Source organism: Peromyscus californicus, unplaced genomic scaffold, assembly GCF_007827085.1.
Source record: "Peromyscus californicus insignis strain IS unplaced genomic scaffold, ASM782708v3 Scaffold_19__1_contigs__length_69161282, whole genome shotgun sequence".
Taxonomy (NCBI): Eukaryota; Metazoa; Chordata; class Mammalia; order Rodentia; family Cricetidae; genus Peromyscus; species Peromyscus californicus.
The window spans coordinates 43,669,839-43,685,151 of record NW_026294491.1 but is presented as its reverse complement, the minus strand read 5'-3'; the positions used below and the strand labels follow the sequence as shown (position 1 = coordinate 43,685,151).

Here is a 15,313-nt window from a genome sequence, read left to right as displayed (position 1 = left end):
CTGTGCAACAGTCTTGGCTGTCTTGGATCTCGCTCTGTAGACCAGGCTGGCCTGGAACTCACTGAGATCCCTCTGCCTCTGCCTCCCAAGTGCTGGGATTAAAGGTGTGCGACACCACCACCCAGCAGGGCTGGCTTTTATGAAATTTAATCCTTAGGTCTCTGAGATATGAAAAGTAAGCTCCCTTTAGAACATGTGAACATATCATGAATGCAAAAGTCATTAAAAGTATGTAACTACGATAAAGGTAGCATTATATTCAAACATTACAAAATTTAAAAACAGGAATATACTTTTTTATAAAGTAATTCCTCACATTAAAATAGGATATAAACAGTTTCAGTCCTATAAAAGCTGAGGCAAGAGGACCACCCCAAGGTCAAGGACAGCACAGGTTACATACTGAGCTTCAAAACAGGCTCTGCTACAGTCTCGGTCTCAAAACAAATAAATTAAAAACAACTCTATGGCATAAAACTTAGTTTAACAACCCCTTAACCTCCCCCTTACTCTCCCAATTAAAATGATGTATACAACACCATTTACTGACTGCTTCTCTCTAAATTTAGTTTCTTTTTTATGTAATCTAATAGGGGTGGAAAAGGTAACTGCCATTTAACTTGTCCAAGTTTTCTTTTCTTTCTAATGTATAATCATTGAGAGAAGTCCCAACAGCAACATGAATACTTGATCAGCACCATCTGCTATTTACTTCCAAGATCAAATCTGTTGGTTCTGAAATGGCAGTGGTTGGGTTTAAAGTGCATCATTTAAAAAAAAAAACAAAAAAAAAACCAGCTTCAAAAGAAAAAGAGCAATTCCATTACGACCTTCACATTTATTACTAGTTCTTCTGCAGTCAAATAAAGTGACATATAATCTCCAGTCCTGAGGCAGCATGACAATTCTGATTAGCATAAGGGTTTGGGTTTTTATCAGAAGCAATGACTACATTAAATCATAATTGGTTACAGTAGCAAAACATGTCCATGCATATCAGCTATTGGTCAGACTAAGCTTTTTAAAAACATCCTAGGATGATCTAGTTGTAAATTCAGTGGCTCCAAGTTTCTATCATTTATCCAGGATTGGTATGGGGCTTTTGGAAGTCTTGTATATCAAAGAATTTCTTTTCACATTAGAAAGTTCTCACATTGATCTCAATCCTCATCCTACAAGTTTATCAGTGTACACACCCATCTACACATACACACGCACACACACCTGTTGCCATGTGGTTTTTTACAAAACCCACATTGCTTGCTGGGAGTCCACATATATTTGCTTTCAACTGCGGAGGTCTGGTCTGACCCATCTCTTTTTACAGTGGCTATGTTGTCTGGAATGAACAAAGGAGGCTCATCCAGAGAAAAACTTCTGCTGCTTCTCCTTTGGCGAGGCTGTAGGTTTTTCTCAGGTCTTTTTAGTTTCAGTTTCTCCTCCTCCTTCACATGCTCACTGCCTGGATGTTCATGTTCATCCTTGACATGGCCAGTGACCTTCACTGCTGGTGCCTGTGGCTGAGGCTTATGGCTCTGTTTCTGGCTGGAATGGAGTAAGTGTCCAGTTTGTGCAGGATGATGCGGCTCCTTAGAGCAGCCAGAGTGACCATGAAGCTTATCACTAAGAGAATGAGTTACAGGTTTGGAAGTGTGCATTACATTTTGATCTTGTGAGGTTTTTTTCAATACAGAATGAGCTTGGCTTTTCACAGATTTAACCCCAGAATTACAACTCTGATTTTTCAAATCCTTATCAAGCTGACCTCTCCTCACTTTGACTGGCCTCTGAAAACCATGCTGTGGATCTGGCTCATCAGCATTTCGCTTCACACTCTTGACATTAGATTTAGTTCTGCTAGGAACTACATCATGCTTCACCGAAACAGTTTTTCTTGGAGTCTCTGTGGTCATGCTTTGTTTAGAATGAGTTATGGATTTTGTGTGTTTAGATTTTATATTTTTGGTCTCTAAACCACTTCTATCATCCTGAAGATCTGCTGTTTCATGAGAATCCATTTTACTACTTTGAGTAATATTCAACTGCTTTGAATTTTGGTCAGGAACATCACAAATAGTATTTTCAGAAGTACTAGTTTCTGGTTCAAAAGCACAAGTATCAACCTCCTCCAAATTTGATTTATTTAACTCTGTGCTTTGTAAGTGAACATCGTTAGACTCCATGTCCTCACAATATCCCGATGTTTCTATTTGATTTCTTTGAAGAGAGTTCTCAGCTTTATCTAGAATATCTACGGTATTCTTCAATTCCAAATTACATTCAGCCGCTTCATTTTTTTCTGTCTTAATTTTATCCGTACAAGCAGAGTCAAGGGATACATCAGAAGACTCAGGTTCCTCGGTAATCTGGTCACCTTCACAGGGGAACTTTAGCTCCTCTGATTCTTGTTCAAGTTTTCCCACTGCACTCCTTTCTTCAACAGCATCATCCATTTCACCTGAAACAAGATCATTCTGTTCATCTTCCTTATCTGAAAACTTAAACAATGGGCTACTGTCAGTCTTAATTTTACATTCCATCAGAGCTTCATTTTTCTTTTCTTCCAGACTAACACAAGTCTCTGCAAGAAGTGAACAATTTAACTCAGGAGATGGCACGTTTATTTCACCCTGGTTATTACATGCATGTTTGGGATCTAATTCAGCTTCCTCCTTCATTTCAACACAAGATGACAATGAAGTATCAACAGAAGATGCTGAGACTTCTGGTACCACATCGACTGGTTCAGCATGTCGGCTACTCCGTCTACTCTCCTTGGGGTAGTCGGATTTCAGGGACGTGTATAGTGCTTCTTTACTCTGACACTTTTCTGAGGGTTTCGCCCCTACTTTTGGGGTGGGTACGGTCTTCCCAGAGGGTTTTTTTGTGCTTAGAGGTGCTGCACTTGAACGCTTGGCAATAGTGCTTTGTCGCAAACTTCTTACTTGTTCTATCATAGGGGAAAAAATAAAATAAAATAAAAACTTAGCTACTTGCTGTGTGCTTTTTATTTTAATAGAGTTTAGAATATATCGCTTCCTTACTCTAAACTATGAAACTTACCTGATCATATCAGTAAAAATTTACTGACAGCTACTCATGATGATCACATACACATTAATATATATATAATTGAATATTAATTTACATTCATTAGAGTCTCTTGAATACTGGCAGAAGGGATAGAAATGCAAATTTCAGACTCATCTCATTTATAAGAAATGTTTTCAATAAACATCTTTTCTATATAAAAATAAAAGATGGAAATCAAATTAAGCAAAATGAGCATCCATTACCATTAATAACTGTCTTAAAAAAGATTACCATACATTCCTAAACATCAAATATATCTAATTATATAAAACCAAGTTAAGTCCACTTGGCATTGTAAGTTCAAATGCCAATGAAGTCTTAAATGCAAAGGAAACCATGTTTTTCTAACATGGTTTCTAAACATTCCTGAACAATATCTGTTGCTTCAAGATATAACCCCAAAGACCTCCAATCTCCATTTTAATATATTTCCCTTTACATTGAAGTTATTATTTTTTTAAGTGAGACAGAGCTCATGTAGCCGAGGCTGGCCTCAAATTCAAGGAGATCTTGAAGTTGATCCTCTTGCCTCCACTTCTCCATGCTGAGATTTGTAGGCTGTTAGCACAAGCAGAACCCACGTTTGGTTCTAGTACAGGCTAGGTAGGTAAGCACTCGTAAACAATGGAGCTACAAACATTGCTAGTCTCTATACTATTCTTGTGGAAGAAATCAAAGCTTGCACCAAGAGTACCACATACTGACTGCCAAATGAACCAGTAACTTAAGCTGAGAAAATGCACAAGGAAAATAACAAAAAAAAAAAAACCTTCCTTTTTTAACAGTGCTCATAATGGAGTCTATAAATAGGGCTTTTCCCCTCGCCTAATAAATCTTCTAGAGAAAGGAAAAACACATAGAAAAAAGAACTGAAATTAAACTTTAAAGATTCACTAAATAGAAAAGCAATTCATAAATTAAAATTCAAAATACATGTCTGATGCTATACCTATCTTGTTCCTCTAGCTCAACTTCACAGTTACCCATTCAAAATGAAATCCTACAGTGCTACTGCTTGGAATCTTTCCCCCAACTTGTCACTATCATCAGAGGACGAAACTATTAAAAAATGTCCTTCTTACATCTGGAACAACCCCAGGTGATACTTCAGGTCCTGGTATAACTTAATAGCACTTTCACTCTTCAATGTCCCATTGGAAAATAAACTAGAGTTCTCCCAGTCTTTGGGGACCTTTCTATCCCCCAGGTCTCCCAGTCTCTACACATTTGGGACACACTCCACAACCTTAAAAATGATGAGCTGCACAGACGACTCAGTCACTAAAGTGCTCATCATGCACACACAAGGATCTGAGTTTAGATCCCAGCACCCATACAAAAGATGGGCATGGAAGCATGCACCTGCAACCCCAGTGCTGGAGGTAGGACGGAGTGCTGAGACAGGATCCCTGCAAGTTACTGAGCAGCCAACCTACTTCAATCAAGGAGCTCCAGGTTCTTTCTGTGAGAGATACTGACTCAAAACATAAGGTAGAAGATGATGGAGAAAGACAACTGACATTGACCTCTGGCCTTCATACTCACACTCCTGGTATGCTCATGCACACATATCCACAAATGTACATATATAGCACAGAAAGACAAAATCAATAATAAAATATTAGTTAATGCATTATGAACTCTTCATCATATGCTCAGTTATTTTTAAAACAACTCCTGAAGTCTTATTTCTGTATCTAGCTGATGTTTAAGCTCTAAACTCTACACATCTGTGAAATGAAACCACTGAAAAACAAAAAACTTTTAGCTCTGAAGTGGTTGCTAAAAAAAGAGTGGCAGTTAGTTGACTCGGAAGGTATTCTGATGAAATTATTTTCTAATAGTAAATTTTCTATTAAGCAATGGAAAAAGCTACTTTTGCTTCTCTAAATATAACTGTTTTTTGCCTTTCTATAGCCAAAAAACTTATTTTTCTACATTAATTCAAGCACGCATGCCAAGTAACCGATTTTTTTTTTAAAGTTGTCCCTTTTTTTTAAAGATTTATTTATTTATTATATACACAGAAGAGGGTGCCAGATCTCATTACAGATGGTTGTGAGCCACCATGTGGGTGCTGGGAATTGAACTCAGGACCTCTGGAAGAGCAGTCAGTGCTCTTAACCTCTGAGCCATCTCTCCAGCCCAAGTAACTGATTTTTAAAAACTGATTAAATATATATTTTAATACAACCTTTATTCCCTTAGATATAATAAAGGATCTTTTTGAAAAGATATGAATCCACAGAAAGCAAAGAACAAGAGAGGAAACGATGACAAATTTTGTAAATCAAACAAGGGACAATTATGAAGTAGTCTCCTTAACCTGGGCTCATAGGAACTCAGAGACTGAACCAACAACTCGGAAGCCAGCCTGGGACTGACCTAGGCCCTCTACATCTGACATGTGACAGTTGTGCAGCTCGGTCTTCTTATGGAACTCCTAACAGTGGGAGCATGGGCTGTCCCTAATGCTTCGGCTGGCTTTTGGGAACCTATCCTCACACTGGATTGCCTTGCCCAGTCTTAGCACAAGGGGAGGTGTTTAGTCTTACCACAACTTGATAGGCCATGCTTTGTTGATACCCATGGGAGGCCTGTCCCCTTCTGAACAGGATTAGATGGGGGGTGGGGGGGATGGGGGAGGGGAAACTGTGGCAAAAAAAAAAAAGTAATATCCTTGAGACAAACACTAAGCTGGCAAGTTTACCAAATCTCCCACAGACACCCTGTCCAAAACTGGTCGCTGATCCCCCAGAGTAAGAAGGGGTTTTTCAAGACTAGGACTGTCACAGTTGAGAGTAGAAATACAAGACACTAATGATAGTTATGAGACAAAGAGAATTTATATGTACTGAAAATTAAGATATTCCAATCAGCTTCCTTCATAGGGTACCAAATACGTTAACAGACTGCAGAAATCATCTGAATTCTCATGAGAGCTTTGTCAAGAACAAGTAACACTCAGTTCATAAACTTACAAGCTCAAGTTCCCAGTGCTAGTTTGCTGAAGCAGGAGCAAGAGTCAAGGGTCAAACATCTTAAGAAATCTGGCAGGACACACTCACTGCTCCTGTGTACTAGCATTTCCCAAGCCCTGTCTGCTCCCCTTTGAAATACAAGCTTCTGACTTAGTGATCCCTCACAGCCTGTCCCTCACCGTGTCACTGTAACAGCAGGCACTTGCTACTCCTTAGAAACAAGTATGACAACAAAATGACTTCTGTCCTTTCAGGCTAGAAATCCCTGCTTGAGTCCTACTCACTAGCCCAAGCAAACTCCATCTTCTAATGCTTAAGTCTTGCTGGCAGCAGCCAATGACAAGTCCTGTGATGTACAGATTTTGTACATCTGAAGTTTGCTCAGATTTACAAAATGAGGGAAGGAAGGTTTCTAAATGAAAAAGACTAAAATTTTTCTCTTGTAAAGCAAAATGGAGAAAACAAACTATTAAAGGAGATAAAATATTTTGAGTATCTTACTAAAGACAAAGGTATCAATAACTTAAAGACAAAAGCGATTATAGACATTTTTAAAAAAGACGACGAATGCATTGCTACCATCACAGCCATTCCCCAAACAAAACCAAAAAATATTGATGCATTAGGACAGAAAGGTCAGAGGAAAATAAAACAATTTCAAAAAATTAAGTAAAAAAGATAATATAGAAACGTATATGAAAAATAAAGAAAATGAAAGGCCAGCATCTTTTACCAGACATGAATTCAAGAAAGCAAGAGTTGACCAACTAATGAAAATGAGTAAAAGTAATTTAAGAAAAACTTCCAGGGTCAAACAATAGTTTTCAGACTCTAAATCTAATCAATGCTAGCTAACTTTTAATACATAAAATATACCAAATACCAAGATTTCATGTCATAAAAATTTTTTTAAAAATAGTGGAAAAGATTCTACCAACTTCCCACATATAGCACTGCAACACCTCCCCCTGCACCAAAACACAAACAAACAAAAAACAGAGAAGCGTCTCAATAAGTCAGTGAATGAAGTCATATTTTCGAATCAGTTCCTATGGTAATTAATCCTTGCTAAAGCAAATTTTTCCCCAACCATGCCCATGCAAGCAACCCTAATTAAATGCTGTGGACACACCAATAGAGACATTAAATAGAAAAAAGACTAGGCAAGAAGTATTTGCAGCAGAAGTGGAAGGAATTAAAAGAAGAAGAAGAAGAAGAAGAAGAAGAAGAAGAAGAAGAAGAAGAAGAAGAAGAAGAAGAAGAAGAAGGGAGAGATGACTAATGTATATAATGTATACATGCATTTATGAAATTGTGAAAAAATGTTTATAAATATACATATATTGTTTAAATAAAAATTTCCCTCCCAGAGTCAAAGACAATCTAATAAAACTCCCCCAACACAAAGCCTGAGAAGCCCTCTTTTGAGTTGTTAGTCAGGGTTGTCAAGGAGACTCCCAAAATATTATAGCCTATTGCTACTACCTTAGGTTACCACCCAAAAGTAGAAGGTAAGTCCCTACTGCTGAAGGTACCATGCACTTCAGACACAGGGCCCAGAGGCCCCTGAGCAGGAATGGACCCAGGACTAGTGAAGTCATGGATCTTGCAGTAGAACCTACAACTACCACTTTACTAAAACCAGCATCATCCTTAACTACATTCTAAGTATGTGTCCTTATATCCACAGCTAAGTGTGGCACTCACCCCTCAAACCTCTTTCTAACAGATGGAGACAGCTACAGAACAACACAACCAATCAAAATGCTATTGTGGAGCCCAGTCCCAATGGATACACCTACAAAAGAATTGCAGCACTTAAAGGCTCAGGAATCACTGCAGAAGAGGGGGAGGAAAGACTGTAAGAGCAAAAGGATCTGGGAGTTTGTTCTAAGATTGCCATCCTAGTAGTATCAGAAGCTACACCCATAAAATCTCATGAACATGACTGCCTAAAAATGAGCTGAACAAGGACAGCAACAGTAGACATGCTAATATGGAAAGGGGAAAGCCCAGGAAGCCTCAATCCTACACAAAGAACTGGAGACAACTGAGAATGAGAGAAATAGTCTTCCCTAGGGAAAAGTTCACCAATTGGTTATCCACTACCAATTGGTTATCCACTACCAAATGGTCAGCCCTAAAAACACATACAAGTAATATTATACAGACTGAGCAGGCTGTATGCGTGTATTTAGACATACACACACAACACAATTAATGAAAAAGATGCCATGAATTTGAAAGAGATCAAGGAGGGATATATGGGAGAGTTTGGACAGAGGAATGGGAAGGGAGAAATGATGTAATTTTATTATTACAATCTCAAAAAAACAATAATTAAAAATGCTTACATCACAAAATACATTTTAAAAAACAATCTTTCAAGCCAGACATGACTAGAATACTCCTGTAATCTTAGTACTTGGAAAATGGAGTTAACAAGATAAGGAGTTCAAAAATAGCCTTAGCTTCACAGGGTGTCTGAAATCAGCCTGGGCTGTAAGCGACCATACTGATCAGCTGATTGGTAGGCAGATAGGTGAGGGGATGGATAAACAGATAATCTGCGTAGAATGTGTACAACCTAACATCCATGTTTTATGCATCTGATTTTCTAGCTTAACCTCTTGGGAAGGATTACCTTGTGCCATTAAACGAGGTGATTTTCTTGGTGATCTCACTGAATTGTCTTCTACTCTGTCCCTCAAATTCCTGTTAGGTAAAATCAATTCTTCTTCATCAATGGTATCATTACCACTTTCTTTAACAACTCCTTCATCCATAATATCGTCAAGACCAACAACTAGAAAGAGACAAAAACAAAAATTATTTAAAAAAAAAATTGGATGTATTATAAATTTAAAAGGGAAAAAATCAAAATGTTTTAATGTGATACTGCATAGTCATAAAAATCTATGTCTATTGATAATCTATGTGATCCTGTTACTAGTAAGCACCCACATCAATTCCATTTGACAAATGTCTATCCTGTGAAGTTATTACTCAGAGAGAATTAGCAATGACCTTTTCTGATTTGATCTCAACTACTGCTCTGCTATCATCTGCTTCCCCTTGAGACTGTCATAGGCAACTACACCTGGAATACTCAGTTATCTCAATTCTACTGAGGCAGTATAAAAGTGTTCTATGTCTTGAGACATTATACTGCATAAGTGGGAATGATATAGGTCAGTTGTAGATGGTAAAATAAATAAGGAAGACCAGACAGAGAAAGAAAATCAAAGTTGTATTTCTTCCCCCAATGGTGAGGAAAGCAGTGGGTAGTTACAGTTAAACAATTAAATTACTTTCCCCTAACCAGTAAGACAAAGCCATTGAACTCAGGAAGGATGGAAAAGGTCTGGGGGACACTGAAGAAAACAGTTAACAGTATTCATATTGTTAGTGAGTTTATTTCTATGCAGAACAAATGTCACCTTAAGAAGTCAATGTGCATAAATAATCTTAAATGCACACTTGCTGAAATCTTGTACAAAGAATGTTACTATTTTCATTAGATGGCTTGGATGCGAATCTCTGGTAGAACACGCACATGAAATGTGACTAGGGCATTGACCCTGTCTACTACTTTCCTCTATCTCTGAAAGGAGAGTAACAGTACCTGTCCTACCTACCTCACAGGCTTGTTGTGAGGATCAAGTGGGATGATGTATGAAAACTCACTCTGTAAACTTTAGAGTACTATACAAATGTTAGTTAGTCTCTTCATCCTAGGGGTTAGAAGGAACCTCAAGAAGTTATCTAGTCCTCATCTTTGTATCCAAGTAGAAGAACTTCAGTTAAAAGAGCTCAACAAGATAGTGGTCTATCCTAAAATTTAAAGAGAACAAAATTCTTAATAAATATATTTTCAAATAACACAATATTTTTTGAAGAGCAATTCAGCAATCAATAGATTCACAAAACTGCTCAAACAACCCTTCCCCCAAAACCATAAAAAAAAACAAAACACCACAGAGGAAAAGAATGAATTGAGAAGAAAACATTGGCCAGAAAACATTCTAATCTTTGTTCAAGAAGTCATATAAACGAAATGCATATCCATGTACATGTACATTTAGACAGAGAAAAAAGACTGACAGGATACAGATGAAAATAACATTAACAGTAATATTAATTCTTCTCTATAAAAGGTCAGATTCACCTTTCATCTATTTTCCAAGTATCTTAATACAAAGCAAAGCATACACTACTTTCAAAGAGTTCACAGTCTTAACCACTATGCTATGAACTACAATACACTTCAGGAAAATTAATCAGGACTCTCTTAAGACAGAATTTGGATAGAGAGAGAGGTGGGAAGTCCAGTGAGGCTAGTCTATCATGACCAAATATTTATGTTACTGCACATACTCAAAAAAGAAAAAAAAGTTTACAGTAAGTACTTAAAAAAGTTTACAGTAAGTACTTTAAAAAGTAAATTAATATTACTTTTTCTCAATTCTATATAAAAAATCACTTAAATTATCTATATATGCATTGGAAAGATGCATAAAAGGCACAGACTATAACACAGACTATTACCACCAATTATCTCTAACAGTGAAGGTGGCTAAGGAAAAGATGTTATTCTAGTATCTTAATCTTTCCTATACTTTGTCAGCAAATGTCAACAATAAGCACATGCCTTAGACGATTATTAGGAAAAAAAGTTGGAGGGGGCGGGGACGACAAGAATCTAGAAGAGTAAAACTGTCCACGAGAAAAGGCTAATTAAACTGGTTTGGGAAAATTTAGTAACTCAAATCCACAGGCTAATTCATGAGTCTTGCATATTGTGAGTATGTGTGCAAATACTATAGCACAAAGGTATGCAAGTCAGAAGACAACTTGCAGAAGTCCATTTTCTCCATTCACCAGGTAAGTCCCTGGGACTGTAAACTGAGGTCTCTAGGCTTGGCAGCAAGAACCTTTATTGGCCATAGCTCACTGGCCATTAATGGTACCTCCCATGCTACACCTGTCTACTAACCTACCTATTATACTAATATAAATGTTTTACTTGACTCAGCAAGTCTTTGAGTTAAAGTTAAATGTAATGATGAAACTGAAAGGAGATACAAAGAGAAGTACATTTAGCAGCATTACTTTTATCCTTATTTATATTTAGGAACATAATAGTACCTAAAAATCAAATTCACTCCAAAGAAGTTAATTTAATGTATGTAAGATACAACTTGATAAAGCCAAACTGGTAAGTCCATACATATCTCACAGAGAGAGACTCCTGTCTCAAAAACAAGATTAATGGCTCCTGAAGAATAACACTAAGGCTGGCCTCTGGCTTCCAAAGGCATATACCACCCCTCATACACATAAACAAACATACTTGAGAGCTGAATCATAACAGTTTTTAATTTTATTTAATTAGAAAATCAAGTGACATACCACAAGGTGAGTATAAACAGAAGAACTGTTTAAAATGTGAACTCTGTGACACTCCAATATTTAGAAGTCAGTAAATGAAGCATAAAAAGAAACAGACAAACAAGCTGGAAAAATAAAGAGATCTGAGTAAGACATATGAACCAGACAAGTGAAAAAAATATTTCAAAAAAGCAGAGAGAGATCAATTAAGTTAAATGTCTTGACAGGTGAAAGAAAAGATAAATGGCCTTGATCTGGTATCATGATAGCTACTGGTGCAACCTTAGGAGTGGTAATAGTGATGTAAACTTAAAGGAGAAATATTTTGGTAGCGGGACAGAAAAAGTGAAATATAGATGTTGAAAAAAATAAATACAAAACAGTGTGTGTTGACAATGAAATTCAACAGTAAAGGCCCAGACAAAAAAGAATGCACTTTCACACTTCAATTCTTCCAAGTATAGAAAGGAAAAAGAAAAGACAGTATATTCTGCAAATCACACACCTATGGAAAACAGACGTAGAAATCTAACTTTAAAACACCATCCTATAAGAAATTTCATGAAATGAGTAACACTATCCTATAACAAATTTCATGAAGGCTAAACGCAATGCACCAAAGGGCGTTTTTTAACCTACTAAGCAACATTATGAAACATACAAAAATACACACTGAAATTTTTCATTTCAATTTGTACTCTGCCCCATGCTTCTGAAAACATGCAGGTAAGAGACACATGTATTCACAGGTCAATTCTAAAATGCCTAATGATGAGATAAACACCCTTGAATGGTAGCTTTTGGGAGAGGAATTAAGGGAATACTTAAGGGCTGCTTCATTTTATTTCTATTATTTAGGTTTTTCTTTTCCGCTAAGATAGATCATGTGGAGATCAATGTCCTAATTCATTTGAACAGCCTGACTGTTACACTCATATAAGTGAAAAGCTGTAAATGATTATAAAAATGTAAGAACTCTAGGCTTGACTAAAATTACTCATTTACAGCAAATTACTTTAACAAAAAAGCTGATCAATCACCTCTTTTCATATGCTTTTGTTACAATGTACTTTACTTGCCCAAGATCTTCAAAAAGCTGGCCACTACATGTCTCCCCCAATATGACTACTATTTGTCCTTGTTTTTGTCTGTATGCTTTGTACGGTTATGTGCACCCACGTGCAGAGGCCAGGGGAAAAGGTCAGCAGTTTTATCTTCCTTGTGCCTTTTTTACCTAGGAGACAGTGTCTCTCACTGAAGATGGAGATAACCAAAACAACCAGTTCCACTAGAACAGCAGGACTGCAAACCCTAGGGATCCTCTTGTCTCTGTCTTCCCAGAACTGGGATTATTGAAGTACACCACTGCATCCCGCTTTTTAAAGTTTTATTGATTGAGTGATTGATTGGGGGTGGGGGTGTGCTGGGGGTGGGGGCCATGTGCAGTGCCTGGCCCATGTGTGGAGATCTGAAGACAATTTGTAACAGGCTGTTGGGGTCCAGCCCGAATAGCCCTAAATCCACAGGAGAATCTACAACCAGCTGGAGAGCTAATCTTAGAAATAGTAAAGAATCTATGCACACCGTGCTTTCAGTCTATCACTTTATTGTTCTAAGTTAATCCTAAATCTACAGCTTCTTTTCAGCTCTCTCCTACATTTTATGACTCAAGGAGGGGTGGCTTGTAAAAGCCTCAGTGAACTCTTAAAGGGAACAGGTTAAATGAGAGGGAGTGAGACCCTGAATCAATTAAAATCTAAGAAGGGAAAAAAGGAGAATCTGTGTGTAACACTGCATTCCTAAGCGTGGTTAGATTATGAGCTGATTAGTAAACCAAGGTGAGGAAAAGGAGTTAGGAATTTGTTAGTGCGAGGTCAACTTGGAGCAGCACTTTCCTATCTGCAGGTGAAGTGAGCCCAGGGCACACTTGTTCTCTATCTATCTAAACACTGTGAATCAAACAAACTAGACGTGTTGTAAATCTATGCCTTTGGGTGTCTGAGAATGTCTCAAATGAGATACTTTTGCCTGGACACTTAACACTGACCAAATGCCTGTCAATAAAGATAACTGCAGGAAGGCAGACCTCTAAGTTTATACTGGAGAAAAGAACAAAGACCTGGTTGTGGGAAACAGGTTTTGACTGTGTGACTGTCTTCACACATAGCTGGGGGATATTATCCAAATACCCCAAATGTATAGGGGAAGTTGTGCCCAATAAATGATCAATCACACTGTTAGAAGTTCTTGAGAAAACAATCAGATGGGAAGGCTATAATAGCGCACAAGAAACTCACTGCAGGAAAAAGCTAATAAAAACCAATATCATCAAAACTCCTTGACTTTTGGCTTCAACCTCCACTAATTTTGGCTCTAATGGGTCAGCCTTGTCAGTGCCAGCTGAGTTCCTACTTCACATTTCTGTGGCTCATAGCAAATTTGCAATAAGCTGTTCTCTCTTCCTAACAAGGTGGGTTCCAGGGATCAAACTCAGGCAGTCAACATTGGTAGCATCTGTATCCGTTGAGCCACCTCACCAGCCCAAACCTGGTTTTTTATGTAAATTCTGTGGATCTGTGGTGGTTTGAATGAGAAAGCATCCCATTGCCAGATGATGGTGCTATTTGGAGGTGTTTTGGAGGGGTGCCTTGCTGCTGGAAGTATGTCACCAGAGGCAAGTTTTGAGGATTTAGACTCTAGCCACATCCAGCTTGCTCTGTTTTGTGCTTATGTTTGAAAGTATGAAATCTCAGCTTCTGTTCCTTCCACAGTGCCTGCCATTTCCCTAACATGATGTATCCTTATCCCTCTGAAACAGTAAGACTAAATAAACCCTTCCTTCTTTAAGGTGCCTAGGTGATGTTTTACCATAGCAACAGAAAAATAACAGGATCAAAAATACTGGATCAGGCAGGTCTTCATGCTTGCATGGAAGCATGCTACCAAATGACCCACTTCCACAGCCTCCAAATGCTGCTCTTCTTAATAGAACACACTCAAATAAACCATGTCTTTCACTATGTAAGAAAAAACTACAGAATAGATTTTCAGGTGGACTGGGGAGCGGGTGGGGTCGGGAACGGGGCAGGGCATTTCAGAGACAAGGTGAAAACCTAGTGCAATGGGAACTCCATGGAATCTACAAAAGTAACCCTAGCAAAGACTCCTCCTAGTAATGGGGACACAGAGCCTGAACTGGCCATTAAAGGTAACCAGGCAAGGCACCAAGTAGAGGGATTGGAACACCAAACCAGGCACAAAACCTCTGACCTAGTTTGTCCTGCCTGCAGTGTTCTGGGACTGGTTATGGAAGAGACCAGAGAGACTTTTTCCAGCAAATGATGGGAGCAGAAGCAGAGTCCCACAGCCAAACATTAGGCAGAGTATGGGGAGTCCTGCAGAGGAGAATGATCAGAGGAACCAGAAGCATCAGGGACACCATGAGAAAACAACCCACAGAATCAACTAACTGACCGGGACCCACGAGAACTTGGAGAAATCAGGGAGCCCGTAGGGGTCTGACCTAGGTCCTCTACATACATGTTATGGCCGAGTAGCTTAGTGTTTGTGGGATTCCAAAGAGTGGAAGCTAGGGCTGTTTGACTCTTTTGTCTACTTGTGGGATCTTTTTCCTCCTATTGGGTTGCCTCGTCCAGCCATGATGTGATGTCTGATCTTATTGTAGCTTGTTATGGTGTTTGATTGATGTCCCTGGGAGGCCTACCCTTTTCTGAGGGAACTGAAGTCAGGATGTAACATATGAGAGAAGAAAAGGAAAAGGAAAAGAAAGACAGGAAGGGGGAGGGGAGGAAGGGAGGGAGGGAGGGAGGGAGGGACGAGGACAGAGA

The 15,313-nt window shown here is 38.4% G+C and overlaps 1 protein-coding gene across 11 annotated transcripts in view; it reads right to left on the bottom strand.

The window, feature by feature from the left end:
• The window catches only part of Phf3 (PHD finger protein 3), a 76,037-nt gene that overhangs the window by 33,322 nt on the left and 27,402 nt on the right, over positions 1 to 15,313 (bottom strand). For 4 of the 11 annotated variants that reach the window (XM_052745245.1, XM_052745247.1, XM_052745251.1 and 1 more), the window contains 2 exons: positions 8,719 to 8,880; positions 1,225 to 2,950 (listed from right to left, as the gene is read on the bottom strand). The exons of 2 other annotated variants lie outside the window; for them this stretch is intronic. In XM_052745245.1, coding sequence (XP_052601205.1) covers positions 1,225 to 2,950; positions 8,719 to 8,880 — 1,888 coding nt within the window. Of the gene's footprint in view, positions 1 to 1,224; positions 2,951 to 8,718; positions 8,881 to 9,712; positions 9,909 to 15,313 lie in introns of those variants that run through there. 5 more of the 11 variants (XM_052745248.1, XM_052745252.1, XM_052745249.1 and 2 more) reach the window with 4 other exon arrangements.